Source organism: Amphibalanus amphitrite, unplaced genomic scaffold (assembly GCF_019059575.1).
Source record: "Amphibalanus amphitrite isolate SeventyFive unplaced genomic scaffold, NRLGWU_Aamphi_draft 000873F_arrow, whole genome shotgun sequence".
NCBI lineage: Eukaryota > Metazoa > Arthropoda > Thecostraca > Balanomorpha > Balanidae > Amphibalanus > Amphibalanus amphitrite.
Window position 1 is genome coordinate 199,695 of NW_024882367.1, and position 20,233 is coordinate 219,927.

The following is a 20,233-nucleotide window of genomic DNA, read 5'->3' on the forward strand; positions in this document are numbered from 1 at the left end:
AAACCGTTTCTCCAGCAATTACTTCATCGCAAAGAAATTTGAGTTTGATTTTGACATCTGTGCAAATAAGTGCCACAATGTATTGGTATAGGCACTTAAATCTGATGACGTCATCAGGCTTTCGAACGTCCGTTAAATGTTTGACTAAAACGTTTTGTAGCACGCGGTGGTATATGCTGCGTTGCGCGCAACAAATGCCGCACTTTTAAATAAAGTCGCTAGGAACAGCGGAGATCCCAAAAAGTAAACAAAAGTAAAAGTCTAATATCTTGAAACCCGGTGAATATTTTTCGGTGAAATTTGGTAGATATTCGTTTTCGCTCTTTCTGAACCGAGCGACATCACTTTCATGCCAATTCATAAACTTTTTTAAAGGTGGGAGGGTCCCTTTAAAGCTTGCCAAGCCTGGATCAAAAGGTACTGCAGAAGCTTCCGACAGAGGACGTCAGTATTTGGCCGCTCTGTCGCCCAATATAGAACCGGTGAAACGAGTGCTCTCAGCTCAACGAATGATTTCAGACCGTCTTCAAAAAGAAGTCTCGAAGAAAGACGTGCAGGCAGGATATGGTATCAAATGTCAAACACGTTTCTTGACGACGAAGACGCCAGCTGGCTTGTTTCTTCAATGCAAACAGCACTCTGAACGGTTCCGTATGTGCAATACCGTTCTTCTAACACCTGACACCAAAGTACGGACTTTCAGTCTATCCAAGAAGCCACTTTTGGACTCTTCAGTTGCCACACCGTCCACCGCTGTCCGAGCCGAACTATACACTCTCCCAGTCCCTCACACCTTCCCTCTGCCCTCCCTCCACACCTCTGCCCCCTGCACGTGCCGTCGCCGTCAGAGCGGCCCGGAGCACCGCACCCGTCACAGCCACGTGCAGTGCCCGACTGACCGCCGCGCCGACTCACCCGTCCCTACGTCCGTCCGTCCGTCGGGCTAGTAGGAGCGACAGCCAGGGCAGGGCCCCCGGCGGTCGCGCTGGGGTAGAGGCGCCCATGCAGACGACACTAGATCGGTTAATTAATAACTGTTGTCTGATATTGAGTGCATTGCAAACGTAAAGATGCATGAAATTAAGCGATGACCCGACATAGAAACGGCAGTACCTATGACACGGCGGATGTACAGGGTACGGCATTCAAGGTTATGGGGTACTTCAGGGTTACGGGGTACGCCAAAGTAGGGCGAAACAACAGAGTATAGTAGTCTGAGTACGACAGAGCGAAAGGATAACCGATAAAGGGAAAAGAGATTATTAACAAACAAGGATCCAGGAGCTAAATGCAGATTCTATTTTATTGAACTGTGCATCAGCCTTTATCAAAACAGAAAATTATATCATTATAACCACAACGGCAGCATGGAGCTAAGTAGTATCCAATAGGTGTACAGGCACAGCAGTGAGCAGTGATACAGTACGGCATTACAGAGTGCGCGGCCAGCGCTGTCACGGTATAGTGTCACGGTCTGTCGGGTAGCTGTCACAGCGCGATGGGGGGGGGGGAGGGTACTGGGCTGGTAACCTCTGGACCAGGGGTCATATCAAGGGTCAGGTGAACTCACTTAAACCCCTCTCCCCACTGTCCCAAGTACCCATACCCTAAACCAACGTATTCTTATCAACAGGACACACAGAAGACCAGAGCAATCCCAGAAAGCACAGCATTAGACGACGTGCAACATATCGGTCAGCACGAAGGCCCTGTCAGTGCCGTCGAACGGTGCCAAAACGCTGGGCAGTGGGCGGCCACCTGCTCCCTGTGGTCAGCATCGGTACACGCGGGAAGGGTTAGGCAACAGGTAGCACACGTGTGGCCCGGAATTAAAGTAACGGCTGCTCGCTGGCAGGGGTCAGTCAACGCATCGGTTACGCATCGCGATGCGTAACCGATGCATCGGTCAAGAAGGCCTCTGGTATAGTACGCCCACCGGGCGAGCGGGATGGCTTTATTGACGAGGCCAGGGTATTACTGCGCGTGTCTGTCGCATTCCCCGACTATGGAGCATGCAACTCGCATTTCTACATTTCTACCAGCCTGTCACCAACGCATGAAATCAAGGCACTATGAAAAGGCAGGTAGTGAACTACAGTGCTAAGTAAAAATAAGTTTGTCAATCTTGTGATAACGTTGAAGTATGTAGGTACTTGTTCATCGATTTAAGTTGACTTCACCTGTTGTTTGAAGACTTTTTCATGTCGGTAATTACATAAATAAACAAATAAATAACTTCGACCAAGGAAAAGGTCATACAAAATTCAAAACCTTAGGATCGCGAGCTATGTCATTCTTAATGAAAAAGATTACCTATGGCTGCTGAACACCTCGTGTTCACCCCGCATCCCACTTTTTCTAAGAAAGTGATCAGTCCAGAAATGATAACCGAGCAGACCTAGCCCAATGATATCCTAGCCCAGAAAAAGATTTGCCTGCAGCCGGTACTAACCTGTGATATGTCTAGGAAAGGCTTCAAGCAATAACGAATATACTCTTGTATTGTATGTAAAATGTTAAATGGAGAACGCAACTACCTGATGAACAGATGAGATACCCCATTTGCCCATTTCTAGGGAGCGAGGCGAGTACTTCCGATGAGGAGATAAGACCCAACACAGAGGTAACTATCCACTGAATCAGTGCTCATTATGCAACGTGAGGTCCTTGAACATTTACACACCATCTGCACGCATCGTAGTGTGAGCTTTGACTGTTTCCGTGTGATAGCCCGGTGTGAAATGAGGTCATCGAGGGTCCAAGGTCACCATGAAACTAGGGTCATCCTGCCCAAGACTTACCTCATATGACGGCAAATCAAAGCCAGGTCATGTCAGTTCCATATCAGGTCGAGTCAGCTTATGTAGGGTCAGGTCATGTCAGCCCACCTCACGTCAACCCAGTTTAGGTCAGGTCAGGCTATAGGGGAGAGTGGGGTAAGATGCCCAGGGTGGGAAAGACGCCCCACCCCCTCTAGGGGCGAAACAAAGAATCGAACCTGGAAATTAATGTTCTTAGCGTACAGCGGAAGCCTGTCTTGTTAACTGCACAAAAATTTGCGAAGCTCAGTTGGGCAACGGCTGGCTGGTGATTGCATGTTTTTTATTTGCTGCTTTCAAAAAATATTTTGGCGTCAAAACATTGTAAATATCAAATAAGGTAGATAATTTTTGCGTCCCTTGCTATAGTCGTGATACATTAACATGCTTGTACTGTGTCCCAAACAGTTTGTTTCAGGGTGTAGTTTTATGGCTAACAAATTGTGCTGATTTAATGTTACTTCGGTACCTTGGGGTAAGATGCCCCCTGTCCTGATGGGGAAAGACGCCCCCCTAAATCCGTAGGCTGTACTTCAAGCAGCCCGTCAAATCATTTACTACATACTTGTGATGAGAGACAAAAGCCGATCTGGGACTATTGAGAGTCCGGTACGGTCGGGTGCTCCCCATGCCGGTCTCTCGGCCCACACAGCGACTTTTTGGGCGGCATCTGACTCTGAGAGCCCTCACGACGGCCTCTGTGGGCCCCATTATTGGTTCCAGGGCCCCTCACGACATCCTTTGAGGGCTCCCACGTTGGCTCCACGAGCCGCGCTGGCATCTGAGGTCCCCACGATGGGCTCGAGGGCCCTCAAGCATCATGAAGACCTATAAGGGCCCCACAGTGGTCTCCGAACGCCACCACAGAGGCTTGTTTGGCCACGCTGGACTATGATGGCCCTAACGATGACCTCTGAAGCCCCTTACGACTACTTTTGAGGGCCCTTACGATGATGTTTGGTGTCTACTGCAGGCTCGAAGGGACTACTGATTCGTTCAGGCGATTCACGTGCCCATTTATGTCACTTATAGTGCGGGGGGCATCTTACCCAACGCCAGGGGGCGTCTTTCCCACCCTGTGGGGTAAGATGCCCCCTTTCACTTCTTCAGGAAAATGCTTAATAGCAAAAACAAGTTATCATATTTCAGGCACGAAAGTGTGAAATTTTTGGAGAAAAATGATGTCGGCTTCCGTTGAAACTCCAAGTTTTGGCTTTCCGATCGTCATTTTCGAATAATATATGACATAGTCAAACCCTGGGCATCTTTCCCCACTCTCCCCTATAAGGTCAGGTCAGGCCTCACCAGGTCGAGCCAGGACGGAGCTGTCAGTAACAACCAATTCAAGTCGGGTCAGGTCAATTCATGTCGTCTCGTGTCAGGTCAATTCAGATCATGTTAGGTCAATTTAGGTTATGTCCTATTTTCGAAATTCCGATCGTTTGGCTCAAGCATGGTCAAATCTGTCATTTTGGTCTCAGCGGAACCATAGCTGGCGAAGAGAAGAACGAATAGCAACACGGAGTCCTGATCCACCGTCAATTTCCGTCGTCGGTGACGTCACCGCGCACACACCATGTGACGTCACCGACCACACCACCGGGCTGGACCAATGGGAGGCGGCGGGGCGGAGCTAGCCGTCACGGTACCAGGTAATACGAGTCGAACGGATGTGGTGGGAAGTGTAATAAGATGGGCGGCGGGACCGGCGGTGGGACGGACAATGGGACACCATGGATGAACGGCAATCGTCTAAATTAGACGGGAGGGGCTAAATATGGGTAGAAACTAGAAACGGTAGCGACAGAAAGGCATGAAAGAAGGAAGATTTGGTCAAGCAGATAGTACGCCGGGAGGACTCTTACTCTTGCAAGGGAGAGGTAAACAGAGGAAGGCGAGCATGATAGCGTTTTGGCCATGACCGATTGTGCCTGGCAAGAGTCGAGCCTCAAAGGACGCGCTTCTGGGGAACGGTGACTGTACGACTACACCTACGTCAAATAAGACAAACATTACACACGATTCTTATCATGCGTGATGTGACTCCAATGACTCACGAAAGTGACCATACTATTGAAGAATGCCATTCCCGTCTGGGATGGACGCTTCCGCTTTTTGTGTTGAAAAGATGCGATACTTTATATATCTAGTGGCAAGTAGGGCAGTCTATTCGTAGTCTATCAAAACAAGACTACAAATACAGCGATGTGGTGATAAATGTGTTTAGGTCTACGTTTGTTAACAATATAGGTATGAACAAATAAACCGTATGCTCAAATCGTAATTATTTTTATTGACTGGAAAAGAAGCCAACTTTCAGGCAACAAGTCGGTGATCTGCACTTCAGAGCAGTGCATCATGCACAATGCACATATTTTTTGCATGCAAAATTATTAATAATCAGGCATCAGCATCTCCATCCGGTTCATTATCAGCATTGAACAGATTTTTTTATCATCCGCTTCCCCACGGCCGAACGGCGCAACGGAAACGCATTTCCTGCATAATCAGCCAGCATGCATATATTGACGGTCACATAACAAGCTCATCATTTCATCAATTCTCGTGACGTTCGAAAACGTGATCACTGCGTGACAAGTCACAAACACGTGACAGACTACGTCACGAACTGGTAGTGTGGGCATCCGAAGCCTGTCATTATTATTGATTGCACTGATTGTCTGGAAAGTACTGCGGCAACGCCCTTAATCGCTAAGATGGCACCTTCGATGAGGCCCATCTACGAACAACCACATAGACCCAATTGATATTGTACCCAATGTTACCGTGGAATCAACAGTGACACACCGATAAAATCACAGCAGAGGAAGGCATTGGAGACGAAACCCGACAGTAGCACCAAGTTGTAACTTCTCAGTACTCACTTTGTAGTCTCGTAGTTCAAATTTCATCTAGCAATGCGATACAAGCGACTAGCACACATGGTACTATCAAAGCATAACTTGTCCGCATTGGACGACAGAAACACATGATATCTAGCATGATTTCACATCATGGAATCTCATTATGCGGAATTATGCGTTGGATCAATACGAACAATATTCATACCGACAGTAACGTCTATGTAGATAGCATGGCTTATATAAGATGCTTACACAACACATTAAACCCACATAATGGTAAATAAGCACTAAGCAGTATACCTTGTTTGGTTACATTTGGCTTGTTAAGACTAGGCTATGAACACACGAGCACACATAATCCGAATTGAATTACCAGTCACGCTTGTTTGTATCTTGTTTCCTGCATACGATGGAATAAATATATACGATCACGTCCATAATGCAGCTTGGAAAGTAATGTAGCGACCATATATTTGTCTGAATAGGTACTTAGCCCTACATAGAGGGCTGTCAGGTCGCATAATGTCGGTATTCAATCAAAAATCTAGCCTTTTGGAGTCTTTCATTAAGATTTCTATTGTTAAAAAGTCAACTCTTTTAAAGTAGCGCTATACATACTCTGGACCTTGCTCTGGACATTATCCATTTACCATGCTCGCTCAGTATTCGTCTCTACTGACAACTGCACCACGCATTGACGCACTCTTGGTAAATAATTTTAGGAAAATTATTCGGAATGAGCTGTTTTTGCGAAAGCCTCGAGGCTGTCTTTCAAACCATAATGTCTTTAGCCATTGCACAGGCTCCGTCAAGTGTAGGCTAAAAATACTGCGTATTCGCCCCTTATGCAAAAGTCATCCCAGGTTAAACTTTAACCTAACGGCAGTTGATGGCAACAAAGTTGCTTCCACCTTACGCCAAATGAATAAGATGAATAGAGCTTTTCGTGAAATTGACACGGAACGTGATACGTTTTTCGACTTCATGAGTCAATCAACGATAAAACGGCATCGGGGGCGAAGCAGCCAACGGATTCGGCTGCAATACGGTGCGAGATCAGCCATTCAAGGATAATTACTACCGCAGAGGCATGTCAGAGCGTAATTATAGCAGGCCAGCAAAGCGCGAAAACTAGCGTAATAGTTCTAACAGAAGAGTATAACTACAAGCCTAAAACAAGTTTCGGGGGAAATACTCGAACTAGCCTGGACGCGAGTCGGAGCATAAACTAACAGAATGAACGCCTGAAGACTAGCCGAAAAGCATATCGTAGCAGCAGCGGTCTGCGTCGCATCAGAACGCGAACACTAGCCTGTCGGTGGCGACGCTGTGTTCGAGGGCGACGGCGGCGAGCTCTGCCAGCCACTGCTCCAGCAGGACGGCCGTCAGCGCCACGCGCCGCTCGCTGGCGTCCCACTCGGGCCGGTCCGGGCCCACAGAGGTCCTGTGAACAGAAGGAGGGGGAGGTCAGGGTTCCATTCGGACCGGTCCGGGCCCACCGAGGTCCTGTGGACAGAAGGAGGGGAGGTTAGGGTCCCATCCGGCCTGGACTAGGTCCACTGAGGTCCTGTGGACATAAGGAGAGGAGGTTAGGGTTCCATTTGGTTTGATCCGGGCCCAATGGTGTCTTGTAGACGCAAGGAGGGGTCAGGAACCCCTTCGGGCCGCTCTTGGCCCACGACACAGGGAGGGGATGTGTAGGTTCGGGGAGCGTCCAATTTGACCCGGCCTGACCAGCGCAACATCCTGTTACCACACATCAACACAAGGAGGGCAGGGCCGAGGTCAATGCAGCCGGGTGGTGCTGAGGCAATCACGGCGTCCCACAGAGGTATAACAGAGGTATGATATCGTCAGCGGTATTCGGTCATATAGCGGTATTCGACGGCGCAGTCACAGCACTGACACATAACCATACGATGTATGAATGACATAACTATACGCTACACGGGTTATCATCCATCGTGAGCTGGATCAAGCAACGCAATGGGTTCGTGAAATCAACTCATACGATTTTAAAATTTGAACGTCCATCAGACGAGAAGCTGATCTACATGGTGTCGCTAAACGTATGTACTCCTCCTACTCGCGGTCGGAACAAACCGTTCCCAATATCCTACGGACGTCAATCTTCCTTATGTCTCCCGTTCAGCCTCAGGGCCATCCGTTCACTAACCTGGATATGATATCGGCGGGCCGCCGCCGTGGCTGGTCGCTATTCTCCATAGTCAGGGAGACGGCAGGCAGCGCTCTCCGGAGCCGGCCGGCCAGTCCGGTCAGACTGAACCCGCCCGAGTCGCCTGCACAGGCAGAGAGGAGGGTCAGAACAGGACATCACATGGCCTGTACGGAGGGCAGAGGTCACAACAAGCCATAGCGACAGACTGATGATACGAGCTCTAACGATGCACGTCTACCTCAGTTTGATGTGTACACATCCAAACGCTTCCGTTAAACGCCGGATCTGAACATCAAGAGATTGCCGGCAGGTCGGCTTCCGTTGCATTAAAGCAAGCAAGTTACGAGTACCAGCCCCGTCCCATCCACTGACCGACTACCAGTCCCACCCACCCAAACTCACCCTCTGAGGCAGCTGCCGCCGTCTGTGCGCCGCCCAGCTGAGCGGGCAGGCTGGCCGGGCCCGAGGTCAGACCCTGGACGGGACTGGGGAGGGAGCCGGGACCGGCGGGGGACTGAACCAGGCCGGGACTGGCCGGGGCGGCGACACCGGCGGCTGCGGGCCGCGCCTCCAGTCGGCTCCGAGCCCACCGCACCAGGCCGGGGGCGTCCTGGACGGAGCGCGTGGCGAGGTCGATACGGTGCTTCAAACTGCCCAGGGTCTGTCGGCAGAAAGTGGAAAATGTCAGGAAAAGACTGGCACTACGTACACACAGGATGCAAAATGATGCACAGTCGCTATGACACTGCAAACCACAACCACGGTCTGCGTTTGCCGGCCAGTTTAACCCTTTGAAAATCCCATGAGGAACGTGCTGATATGTACACATACGCTCAGTCGTTCGATAACGAATGAATAAGACCTGCACAGACAGAGAGGATAGTCACCAGTATAGCGCCTTTTGGGGCGACTAACGGAGCGAGCGAGGGGGTGAGTCTTGCACGTGCGAAATTTCGAGGGGGTACCTCCAACTGACTTGTGCACGGCACCCTACTGACCGGTTTCTAGCGATGTGCCAAATTTGAGCACAATCGGCCCAGCCGTTCTCGAGATCTGGAAGCGGCACCCTGCACGTGCGCACGTGCAAAATGGGTCCCAACTGACTTTTGCACGGCACCCTACTAACCGGTCCCTAACCATGTACCAAATTTGAGCGCCATCGGTCCAGCCGTTCTCGAGATCTGGAAACGACCCCTGCACGTGCGCACGTGCAGCAGCACCCCAACTCTGGCACATGGATATGCAGTGCCTAGTGGGTGCCTACCTACATGCCAACTTTCAGCGCAATCGGCCAAGTAGTTACCGAGATATTGCAACAATTACAAAAGTGACACCTCTTCGTTTTGCACGTGGCACGTGCATAGGGGGTCACCCACATGCATCGGGAATAGTCCAATACTTGGTAGAAGGAATGAAGCTACCCCACAAAAATTACCGCATGTAAATCGGTCAAGTGGTTGCTGAGATATAAGCCTCGCAAAAGCGTGACCACGGCCGGCCAGCCGCTCATACTCAGAAATTTCCGTTATTCTACGTAAGACTCCGCTCGCTTCGCTCGCTCCGTAAAAACAGAACATAACATGGCCTGTACTGAGGGCAAAAAAAAAACATGGTCACGACAAGCCATAGCGACCATAGCGCCATAGGGAAAAAACGCCGGCGGCCTCACATGAAAGAGGCAACAAGCCACGAGATGGCAGTCTCGTGGGCCCGATCTCCGGTCTCACCTGAATGAGAGACCGTACGCTGGGCTGGCAGACGAGTGTGGGGTTGAGCAGCAGGGAGCGCAGCAGCGGCTGCGGGTAGTGCGCCAGCCGGCTGATGACCGACATGAGCAGCAGGTTCAGCTGCAGGCTGTTGGTGGTGGCCCGGTCCAGACGCTCCAGCAGCGCCAGCAGGAACGGGCCTGAGGGAGAGTGGTTTGTACAGGTCATGGCAAAGACATATGATCACAAACAAATGCATATGCAGAATAGCGGACCGGAGTCACTAAGAAACCGCGAAACAATACCAATGTCAACGATCGATATAATAAAGTTAAAAGACTCCCATTTCCACCCATGCAAAATAACCACTTGAGTCGGCTGAAATATACCAGCCCTTTACCAAGTCTTGACAACTAGCCAAGTTAGTATGCTTCCGGCGATTGACACCCTGCTATCAATCCGATATCTCCATCCGCTGTCCACCACCAAAGCCCCCTCCCTCTCCCCAATCTCACCTATAGTAGGAACGGCAGTCGTTGTATCAGCCCCCGCACTCCGCTCACTCAGCAGTGGCGGTTGCGGCACTGACCCCGACCCCGACACGGGCGCTGACCCGGGCGGAGGTGGCGGCGCTCGCACTGTGCCGCCGTGCCGCTCCACGAACGTCGACAGGTCTCGACAGGGTGACACGGTTTCCTTGGTGTCTTTCGCAGGTTTGAGTGATCTTTCCTGAGCGCTCCTGTCGGCCGCGGTGGTAGCATTCTCGCTTGAGGTAGCATCCTGGGCATTAACTGGAGCCGGTCGGTCGCCATCGTCTTCAGAGTCAGAAGGACAGTGGGTGGAAATGAGATCTGACAGACTGACGACGTGTGAGCCGTCATCAGCGTCCGACTCTTCTATCCCAGACTGAAGTGAGGAGTTGACATCGGGAGCGGACTGTCCTTGAGACCCCTCCACCGGGCCACTGGCGGCTGGAATATGGTCTTCGACTAGCGACGGGTCCGTCCCAGCCAGTCCGCCATCCTCCCCGAGGGCAACAACAGCCTCCTCTGCCGAGTCGATACTACCGGCGACGGCTCCAGAGTCGCGCCTGACCTCTTCACCAATCACCTCTGCGCCTGAGAGTGACACCGGCTCTCCTCCACCACCGCGGGAAGACTCTGTGCCTGACGATTCCTCGTCTGGTAGGATGGCGAGGACACCCAGCTGTCGTGGGGTGTCGTCCGCCGGTCCCACGCGGGAGGCTCCGAGAGAAGTCCGTGGTGTAGCCCAGACATCCCCCTCTGACAGGTCCAGCTCGGGGTACGGGTCTGGACCGGCGGCGTACGCGGCCAGGCGCCGAGGGGGCCGAGGTCGCGGCGGTGTAGCCCACACCTGGCTTTTGACCGACGCATCGCTGCTGCCGGCTTCTGAGCCGCCGTCTGAGCCCAGTCCGTCAGGATTGCTTTGCAGACTATCCGGGTTACTTGACACGCCCTTCCCGTCGTCGTTTGAGGTCTGTTCTCCATGCCTTGCGTCGGGCGAAGACTCGTCAGCTGCTGTATCGGACTGGGGCGATCCAGCTCGCTCCCCTGCGGCTGTACCGGTCTCCTGAAGTCGCCCCAGTCGCCAGCTGTGTACCACAGGAGAGCCGCCGGGTCCACCACCCACCACCGCGCTCAGTCGCGTCCCCGCTGCCGCCGTCGCCGCCTCCTCCCCTCCCGTCTCTCCGTCCGCCTCTCCCCTCTCCTCCATTCCCAGTAACGACAGTGATCCGACACTCGACGGCCTACGGCGTGTCATCCGCTCCGCCTCTGCCGGTGACGGGTCGGACCCATCATACGCATACGTCCAGCGACTCGTGGCGAGTTTGCAGGCGGTGAGAGCCAGCCGCGCCTCCCGGACACACTGCAGCCAGGCTGCGGCGGCGGCGCGCGGGTCGGCGGCGGCCGCCGGCTGGCAGCAGGCCGGGATCAGGGAGAGGAGCCGCCGCGCCCCGGCGCCGTACAGGTCCGTCTCGGTGACACGACTGCGCTGTGACGCCATCAGGTGGGAGCAGGGCAGCAGGTGGCGCAGCACCAGCTCCAGCAGCACGTCCTCGCAGTTGAGGTTCAGCAGGGTGTGCAGGAGGGAGAGCGTCGCCACCGCCAGCTGGAAATATGGAAAGCCGAGCGTCAGACAGAGTTTTGACAGAGTTTTGACGTAAGACAGAGTTTTGAAACGATTTAGATGTGGAAAGCTGAATAAAAATTGAGGACACTCATAACACACCTAGCAGAAGACCCGTTGAATTACTGAATGAACGACTATTTTGGCTCTTCAGCTGCATAGTTAGCGACTTTCTTACAATTGTTACTAACGGCAAATGTAACCAAAGGAATTTAACGATATCATCGAAAGTATACTAACACAGTGATGACAGACTAGCAAAACCTTGATTGGCACGGCCTATCATCGTCAGCTTCCACAGCTCAATCGTCCTTCCATACCCGCAGGCAAGGCACATCCCACGACACACACGACGTACCCTGGACGTGGCTGCAATCCGCTGCACCAGTGTGTCGATGACGGCCACCCCATCGTGTCGGTGCCGGAGCAGCAGTCGTACCAGGGCGCGCACCAGTCCCGGGTGGTCCACAGAGCGGATACACAGCTCCAGGTACGTGGTGGCCGTCACCACCGCCTCCGACGAGCTCTGGGGAGGAGTAAATAGAGCGGGGTCAGTGAGGAGAGGTCGTCCCCGCCGCCTCTGAGGAGCTCTGGGGAGAGAATACGGGGCGGGGGTCAGTGAGGAGAGGTCGTCACCGCCGCCTCTGAGGGGCTCCGCAGAGAGCAGCGCACACAGCGGAGTCAATGTGCGGGCCTGTAGAGGTGGCCCGAAACTAGTATCAAGACGAAGCGTGGTTTTGCGGCGCTTGATATTTCTCTTCGTTTGGCAAAAGTAGTTCACATGCTTGGCCAGTGTGTGTGATGAGTTTTCTACTAAGTCACCTCCTGTTTGGCATTTAATATTTCACGAATTCTGATATCCATCTGAGCGGTGTTTGCGCCCGGTATTTACAGCCAGGGCACTAAACACGGTGCACAAACCGTACTCTAACCACTAACCAGTACTCCCTCTCCCTCACGCCCCCTCATACCGCGACCTTTGAACTCCGCCCACGGTCAACAAGGTACCCGAAACACAGCTACGCCCGATACCGACCCGATCTCGGTCCTACGCGTGATTCGGCCCCGTGCAAAGGCCATGTTGACAATGACCAAAACGGCCGCTGTTATCAGCCTGTCCGGCTGCTGGCGGTAGGAGAATAGCGACTCCTACCAGGGCCGTGCCTGAACCCAACCGGTGGTACATGTGTAGACGGTCGGAGCTCGCAGAGAATAGCCGGACCGGTGATGAATTGATGGTGATGAATTGGGGTTTTTGGGCGCCCGGACTACCAGAGGCCATCGGCATAGCGGGACCGGGCCGAGGAGTCTGACGGCAGATGGTCTGAAGGGGTCGCACAGGCAGCTACAGGCAGCTGCAGCGTGGGGTACTCTGGATGTAGGTGCTAACGAGGACTATGAACTTCGAAGTTTTCAATTAGATCGTTACGTAATTAACAATGCAAGAGACACGGGCTGTAATTACTGAACAAAGTTGAAACATTGACTCCATTCGCGCAGATGAAAGACACATACTCAACCTGAATCTGCCACGAGCTTATCTGCCTAAGCACTGCGTGCTCCAAGTGGCAGATGGGCCACACAGCACAAAGCTGATACCCGATACCGCAGCCGCCGTGTGTTGCAGGACGTGGCTCAAGTGTCAGCTATGTATAAACAGCCGCAGTGAAACTGCGCGGGTGATCGGTATCGAGTCGGGCAGCTGTATCGGATAGCGATATCGCTCCCTGGTCGGGTAGGACTAGTTATCGGCTCAATAGGACGCAGTGGCCCGCACCTGGGACGTTGCACACCACCGCCGACATGAGATACCGGTATTTCAACATTTCTGTCTAGGACAAAAACGTGCGAAGTTTCCGCAGGAAAACATGGTTCCATTTCAGAAAGCTGAAGCGGACGTTTGGTAGTCTAGCTCAACCCTAACAAAGTTGAGCTCAGCACACAAAAAATCCGGAAAATTTGATTGAGGAAAATGGATTTCAGAAACAAAAATATTTAGATCTGTAAACTGTACAAACTTGCCTCCATTTCGTTCGTTATTAATCCCCAAGCGTCCTCACCCGCCTCTTACCCCTCTCTCGCCCCTTCCCTTCCACCCTTTCCGTGCCGTCCCAGAGGCCACTCAAGCCCTGCTGACCTGGTGCAGTGCCGGTCCCATCACGGACACTAAGAATCTCCCTCATCCCTCCCCTCACAGCCGCATTTCACTCGGTCTCGGTAGTATGTACTCTGCTGACCTGGTGCAGTGCCGGTCCCATCACGGACACCAGGAACCCCCTCAACCCTCCCACCCCACGCCCCGGTACTCCACTGACCTGTTGCAGTGCCGGTCCCATCACGGACACCAGGAATCCCCCTCATCCCTTCCCTCCCACCCCTCTCCCGTACTCTGCTGACCTGATGCAGTGCCGGTCCCATCACGGACACCAGGAATCCCTGGTAGACCAGCTCCAGCAGTACGGCCGACACCATCGGGTGGCATGTCTGGCGACGACAAACGGGGATGGTTAGAGGGTGCGATCTCATCAAGGTTTGACTTGTGACCTGGTGGTATGACCTGGTGATAACCATAAAAAGGAACATCAAAGTATAAAACCTGAAATGCTGCAAAGATGACGAAAATGTCATCTTCATCTTAAAAAGATGGCAAGTGACGATAGTTAGGAAGCAGTTTTACGAGTCACACACAAAGATAGTTAGATCAGATTCAGCACAGTAGACAAAGCTTCATTTTACCTATGTCCTACGTCCTTGTAAATCCATGAAGGACAATTACACTCACACCATCCATACCCACTGGCGCACTGTGACATCCATCTTTCCATTTCCATCCTTTCCACTTCCGACCTCTCTCACCTGTAGTACCGCGTTGCAGAACTGCAAGGAGCAGACAAAGGCATCCACCTCTGGCAGATCCTCGTCCTCGGCGGGCGGGGTACGCGGCAGGGCAGAGTACAGGCCGCTCAGACCGGTGGCCAGCACCTGCAAAACATGGGTACGGAGTACGGGCGAGGTACGGGTCCGGGCGTGGTACAGGGTGGTGCCTACAACATACGGTCACGGCACGGGCAAGTCAGGGCATGAGAGGCACGGACTGGTAAGATGATGAATGAATCGGCACAGGCATTGTAAGGACACGGAAATATTTGATCACAGGAACGAGATCGCCAAGGAGACGGTAGCCTTGAAGACGATACGATTCAGAGACTATACGGTCACGAGGATGGCACGAGGACAATGCAGTCACATATTCCCGACCGTTTATTGCCGCCTCACCTCACAGAAGTCCGAGTGGTGCACGATGAACTCGGCCAGCGGCCGGCTGTCGGCGGAGAGCCGGGTGCAGCGGAGCAGCGCCTCGCGCGCCGTGGCGCCCACCACACCGGCGCTGTGCACAAACTCGACCAGCAGTGAGAACACCACGCAGCTGGAGACGCTGCCGTCCGGCTCCACGCCCAGAAACAGGTCCAGCAGCGCCGGCCGGGCCTGCAGCGCCGCGCACAGCTGCGCCAGCACCAGCACCAGCCGCCGGTGCTGCTCGGCGGCCGGCGCGCTGCGGCACCGCACCAGCAGCGCCGTCAGCGGACGCAGCAGCGCGCGCTGCTCCAGCAGCGAGCCGCCGCCGGCGCGCAGCAGCTGCTCGAACACGCGCAGCAGCTCCGACTGCAGCAGCGGCTCGAACTGGCCGCAGCAGCTGCTCCAGGACAGCAGCCGCTCCGGGACGCGGTTGGAGAGGAACAGGTCGGCCAGCCGGCCGGGCAGGCTGCCCTGCTGCTGCTCCAGCTCCCAGCAGACCAGCACCCGCAGCTGATCAGTGTGGTTCAGCACGGTGTTCACCTCATCCATGGTGACAGCAACAGTTCCATCCTGCACAACGGGAGTCATCATTTCAACATTATTATGCAATGCATGCTCTCAACTAAATCAAAAGAAGCTGGATCTTGTCTTTTAATAAGAAGTGCTTTTAATTCCTCGCCATTCCGCAGATCACTTATTTTAACTACATATTATAAGTATAAACTTGTAGTTTAAGACACTACATCTTTGGTTACATGCACATTGCACACTAGTTACACGACTAAGTTGATTCAAGTGCATATAATATAAAACATTTATCCTCCATACCTGATGTGCCTGCATCTTGGTCCATGCCTGTTCCCAGTGTGAGTGGAAGCTCTCCACACAAACATCAATGTCCACCTCATCCTTCACTGGCAAACTGGTGCGGAACCTGGCCAAGATGGAGTCCCCGAAGGGCGCCTTCTGCAGCCAGCTGCTCATTGTGCCAGGCGAGGCTTCACTTCATGTACCCGAGCACTGGGACCAGCTTGGTCAAACCTTCAGCTGGATGTACCTGAGATGATTATTTGAATTGGACAAATTAATTCGTATATGATGTAAGATAAAAACACCAAAACCACCCAACGTTTCGTGTTATTCACTTTTTCAAGGGTGATATGACACATTTTACCTACCGAGTCAAGTACGTTTTTTTCAGTTTCGTTCGAATATAGCGCGGGCACTTTTTCACAAATTTCCTCTGCCTTGCATGACATATTGACACATACATACACACATACTACAAATTGACGTCTATCCTAGCCAACAGAGCAGACACCGAAGCTAGTCTGAAGAATCCACTCGAAGTGTTCAAAACATCACCTTTCGCAATAAACGCTGCTTCTATTATTCTCCGTTGGGTTTTAGAAAAGTTTTGATCTACATGTGTAGCCCGCGTCCAATCAGGTAAATGCCCTTCTTTCTCAGCGTGAATAACAAATGCATTAGAAAGTCTGTAATTACGTAAATCCCCCCTGTGTTCACGGACCCGTGTTTTGAGACCCCTACCAGTTTCCCCGTAGTACACCCGCGGGCACCCACCACATGGAATTTCGTAAACTACGCAGTCTCTGTTGCGAGACTGTTTCCTTTTTTACGCATCATCCCACCTATCTTCTGCCCCACTAAGGAGACTATGCCCAGCGCAGGACCTATCAGTTTCTGAACCGTTTCATTCAAGGGAGAATGCGGAGCTATTACCATTGGTTTGGTTTCTGCCACAGGCTGATCAGCTACAGCTGAGGGCTAGTTATCTGAATTCTGAGGTGACAGATCGGGACCATATCTTCTTTGCCTTGTCTCTCAGAGATAAAAATTGCCTTGTCTCACGCTTAGAAAGAAGGACATTTACCTGATTGGACGCGGGCTACACATGTAAATCAAAACTTTTCTAAAACCCAACGGAGAATTATAGAAGCAGCGTTTATTAAGAAAGGTGATGTTTTGAACACTTCGAGTGGATTCTTCAGACTAGCTTTGGTGTCTGCTCTGTTGGCTAAGAAAGACGTTAATTTGTAGTATGTGTGTATGTATGAGTCAATATGTCATGCAAGGCAGAGGAAATTTGTGAAAAAGTGCCCGCGCTATATTCGAACGAAACCGAAAAAACGTACTTGACTCGGTAGGTAAAATGTGTCATATCACCCTTGAAAAAGTGAATAACACGAAACGTTGGGTGGTTTTGGTGTTTTTATCTTAGGTACATCATGTAGGTACCTGAGATGCTGCGCAAGTAGCTATCTGAAAGAAATTTTATCAAATGTTGAGATCCCCTTTCAACATATCATGATGGTAATACATACATACATACATACATACATATGACAAGCCTCCAAAACTAACAAATGCAAGTTGGCCATGATCTTGAGATCTTGTCGAAATTGCCATACTTTGCAGACTGGGTTCTAGGTAAGTAGGTAGCCTGTAAGGTTAGGTCTGGTTCGATTATTATTTGCACCACATGTAAGAATCATATCTGGATTCAGGATGTCAAATAGTGTGAGAATGAGCAAAATTTATGTCTGGAAAATGAATCAGACTTTTTCTGAACATTTGCCATAAACTCCACATCAAAATCCATTTTCCACGGCGGCTGATAAGAGTGTAGTTGTAAGAACGCAGGCTGAGGCGCCATACTTGTTTTTTGCCCCCAAGGAGAGGGTGCCGTTGTAATGAGTAATGACTGTCTCAGGTACTATATCAGCATTGTGTTTACTTTGTTGAGTTTGTGGTGCGTTTAAATTTTAATACACTCGTTGGCATATTCAATGTTTTCAGCAATTAATTGAGGCAAATTGGAAGAGACTTAACACCTACATACCTTACCTTAGCCTTTCACGGATCAGTCACACCCACATCGGGTCTTTATCATTGCAATGATGCCTTTTTGATTGCATCAAGATTGCATTGCAAGAGAAAATGCACGCACGGCAAAATTCTTATCGGAAGAGACGTGTTCAGGCTTAAGGGAGTTTCCTGCTATTTTAAGTCATTTGATGCTAATGATGAAAGTTATCGGATTTGATTGGCTTATCAGCTTACTATGTGCCTAGATTGACCTCACCTTCAAGAATTGTGTATATTCTGAACACTACACTCATCAAATGTCGCACGTGCGGCATACACGTAGAGGACTAGGGAAGGCTCACTTGCGCTAAATTAAATAATTGCAGAATAATGTTATGAACCTTGCACCTCTCCTTTCCAAAGGGCAAAGATTCAGCATCTAAGGGATTATCTTTTATCACCATTGCACTCAAAAACCCATGACTAAGCAATAAATGCGAAAAGTTGAGTGATTTCTTGCGTTTTTATCCCCTTTTGAAATGAATTCAAAAGTTTAGGCCATGCATGCACTATTATATGTCACATTCAGCTGAGCACCTACTTTACATGGAAATCAGAAAAGCGCTTAAAAAGGATAAAAGAAAAATCAAGGGGGCTCAATGAATGGCACTGTGTTGTTTTTTGGTGAATTAGAGGAAAAATGTAGAAGAACTTGCCAGTTGGATCAATCGCTTTATTCATATTGCTACCTGCAACGTTATTGCCTGGCGCAGTACCTACACAAGCAAAGCTACAATTTAATACTGAGGCGGCCAAAAGCCTAGGTTAAAATAGTGTCATCTAACTGGCCATAAGTTCAATGAGAAACTGAAGTCAGTCATCCTATCGAGAAAAAAAACATCAGACTTCAAGAGTCGGTAAGACTTCCTACCTATAAAAGTACAGCACTTTCAAGATAGGTAAATTGTACCTACAATTTAAAGAGCAAGTGCATCTCCACAGGGACTGTCGTTGCTCCGACTGATCGGAGCTTTTTTGATGTGGGTGCTGTCGGGGCAGCAACACCTTCGACGGGGCCCTGAGTTCAGATCGCCTCATAATCATTCAAACGCGACAGGTGAGGAAAAGAACCGTTTGGAATCGATCATTTTCAAGCAACGTCAACAAACATTAAGTTTAGAAAGGAAAATGATTCAGGGGCATGCCCACCCCCCCCCCACCCCCCACCGGCGGTGGAGTCCATGCTCATAGGGTCACGTGTCGTCGTTCCAACAACACGTGACGTGTCACGTCGCTGTCAACCCGCTCTCCCGGTGGTATGCATGCGGGAGCAGTGCCATGTGGCAGCCGGCTGAGACACCGGCCCGGAACGGCAGCCGCCGCCCGGGGCCTATTTATACCACTAACTTCTGGTGGCCGCCTGCCCAGTGTATCGCTCGTCCCTGAGCGTGACCTTGACCTTTAAGGTCAGCCCGGGCCGCTGCACTGGGCGATCGATGGCCGGCGCCGTTTGACCTTCAGCGTCCGGCTGAGCTCTGCCGGCGCTGCGCCCGAGCCGTCCCGTGGGAGGTAGGATATGGCGACTATACGACTTGGAAGGAACTTCGCTGCGATGTCCGGACCGAAACCCCGTAGTGGATGAGGATATTTAGATGCCTTCTATTCTATGCGTCATTGCTCTTCACCGTCGTTTGCTTAAAAAAAGAGAAATTCTCGCTTTCCCGTAACTTTTGGAGTGTCTTTTTTGTAGGTAACTACTCCTCCACAATAGCTTCTCATCTCACTGCCATTCTAAGCGCTGTAAGTTGACTCTCATTAGAGCACCTATTGAACATTTGTCACATCGCTCCGCCGCCTCGCTCTATTCCCCACCATGGAAGCAATCTATTCGTTTCACCTAGCGACCTCAGCGTACTGAGGACTCGGTATTGACCCGCGCCACCCACCCTGTATAGATCCTGATCGACCTTATTGTTACAGTTCGGCTCCCGAGGCGGCGGTGGCCTCTGTTGACCCGGACACGTGGCATGCCGTAGAAAAGGTCAGGGAGGTAGGTGTATACATTGGCTTATTGAGCTAGGAGGTCAACATTATCAATCGGTCAAGCGTTGACCCCCGATCAGTATTGGTTATTGGAGTTCCTGTATTCTAACGAGCTGTTATGTAAGTGACGAATGCTGAATAGTAGGAACTCATTAATAAACGTTGGTGGAGAATCATTCGAATGATCCATTTGAACCTTAACCTTTTGCAATAGAACCCTGAAAAGGTCACCGACTGCAGCTAAAGGGAGGTCACGATTGCATCATCGCAATGACTCAACCAGTGTTATATAAGAAAAAACAAAGCTTATGTATTTGATAACAGCATTGTCCACTCCGATCCTTCTCA

The 20,233-nt window shown here is 51.1% G+C and overlaps 1 protein-coding gene across 1 annotated transcript; it reads right to left on the reverse strand.

Moving 5' to 3' along the window:
• Nucleotides 1-5,992: 5,992 nt before the first annotated feature.
• Nucleotides 5,993-17,917, reverse strand: LOC122367498 (FHF complex subunit HOOK interacting protein 1B-like). The gene is made up of 11 exons (XM_043340606.1): nucleotides 17,882-17,917; nucleotides 15,842-16,070; nucleotides 14,993-15,583; nucleotides 14,573-14,698; nucleotides 14,114-14,200; nucleotides 12,075-12,242; nucleotides 10,084-11,698; nucleotides 9,590-9,768; nucleotides 8,265-8,523; nucleotides 7,860-7,983; nucleotides 5,993-7,127 (listed from the first exon to the last, which is right to left on the reverse strand). Exons 2-11 carry the CDS (start codon nucleotides 15,995-15,997, stop codon nucleotides 6,977-6,979), a joined length of 3,456 nt encoding a protein of 1,151 aa, XP_043196541.1. The 5' UTR covers nucleotides 15,998-16,070; nucleotides 17,882-17,917; the 3' UTR covers nucleotides 5,993-6,976.
• Nucleotides 17,918-20,233: the final 2,316 nt, after the last annotated feature.

Coding starts and splice junctions, on each gene's coding strand:
- LOC122367498 (XM_043340606.1), bottom strand. CDS start 15,997: ATGAGCAGCTGGCTGCAGAAGGCGCCCTTCGGGGACTCCATCTTGGCC. Junction 9,769..10,083: donor GACTGCCGTTCCTACTATAG/GTGAGATTGGGG, acceptor ACTCTCCCTCAG/GCCCGTTCCTGCTGGCGCTG. Junction 7,128..7,859: donor CCCGCCGATATCATATCCAG/GTTAGTGAACGG, acceptor TTCTGTTCACAG/GACCTCTGTGGGCCCGGACC.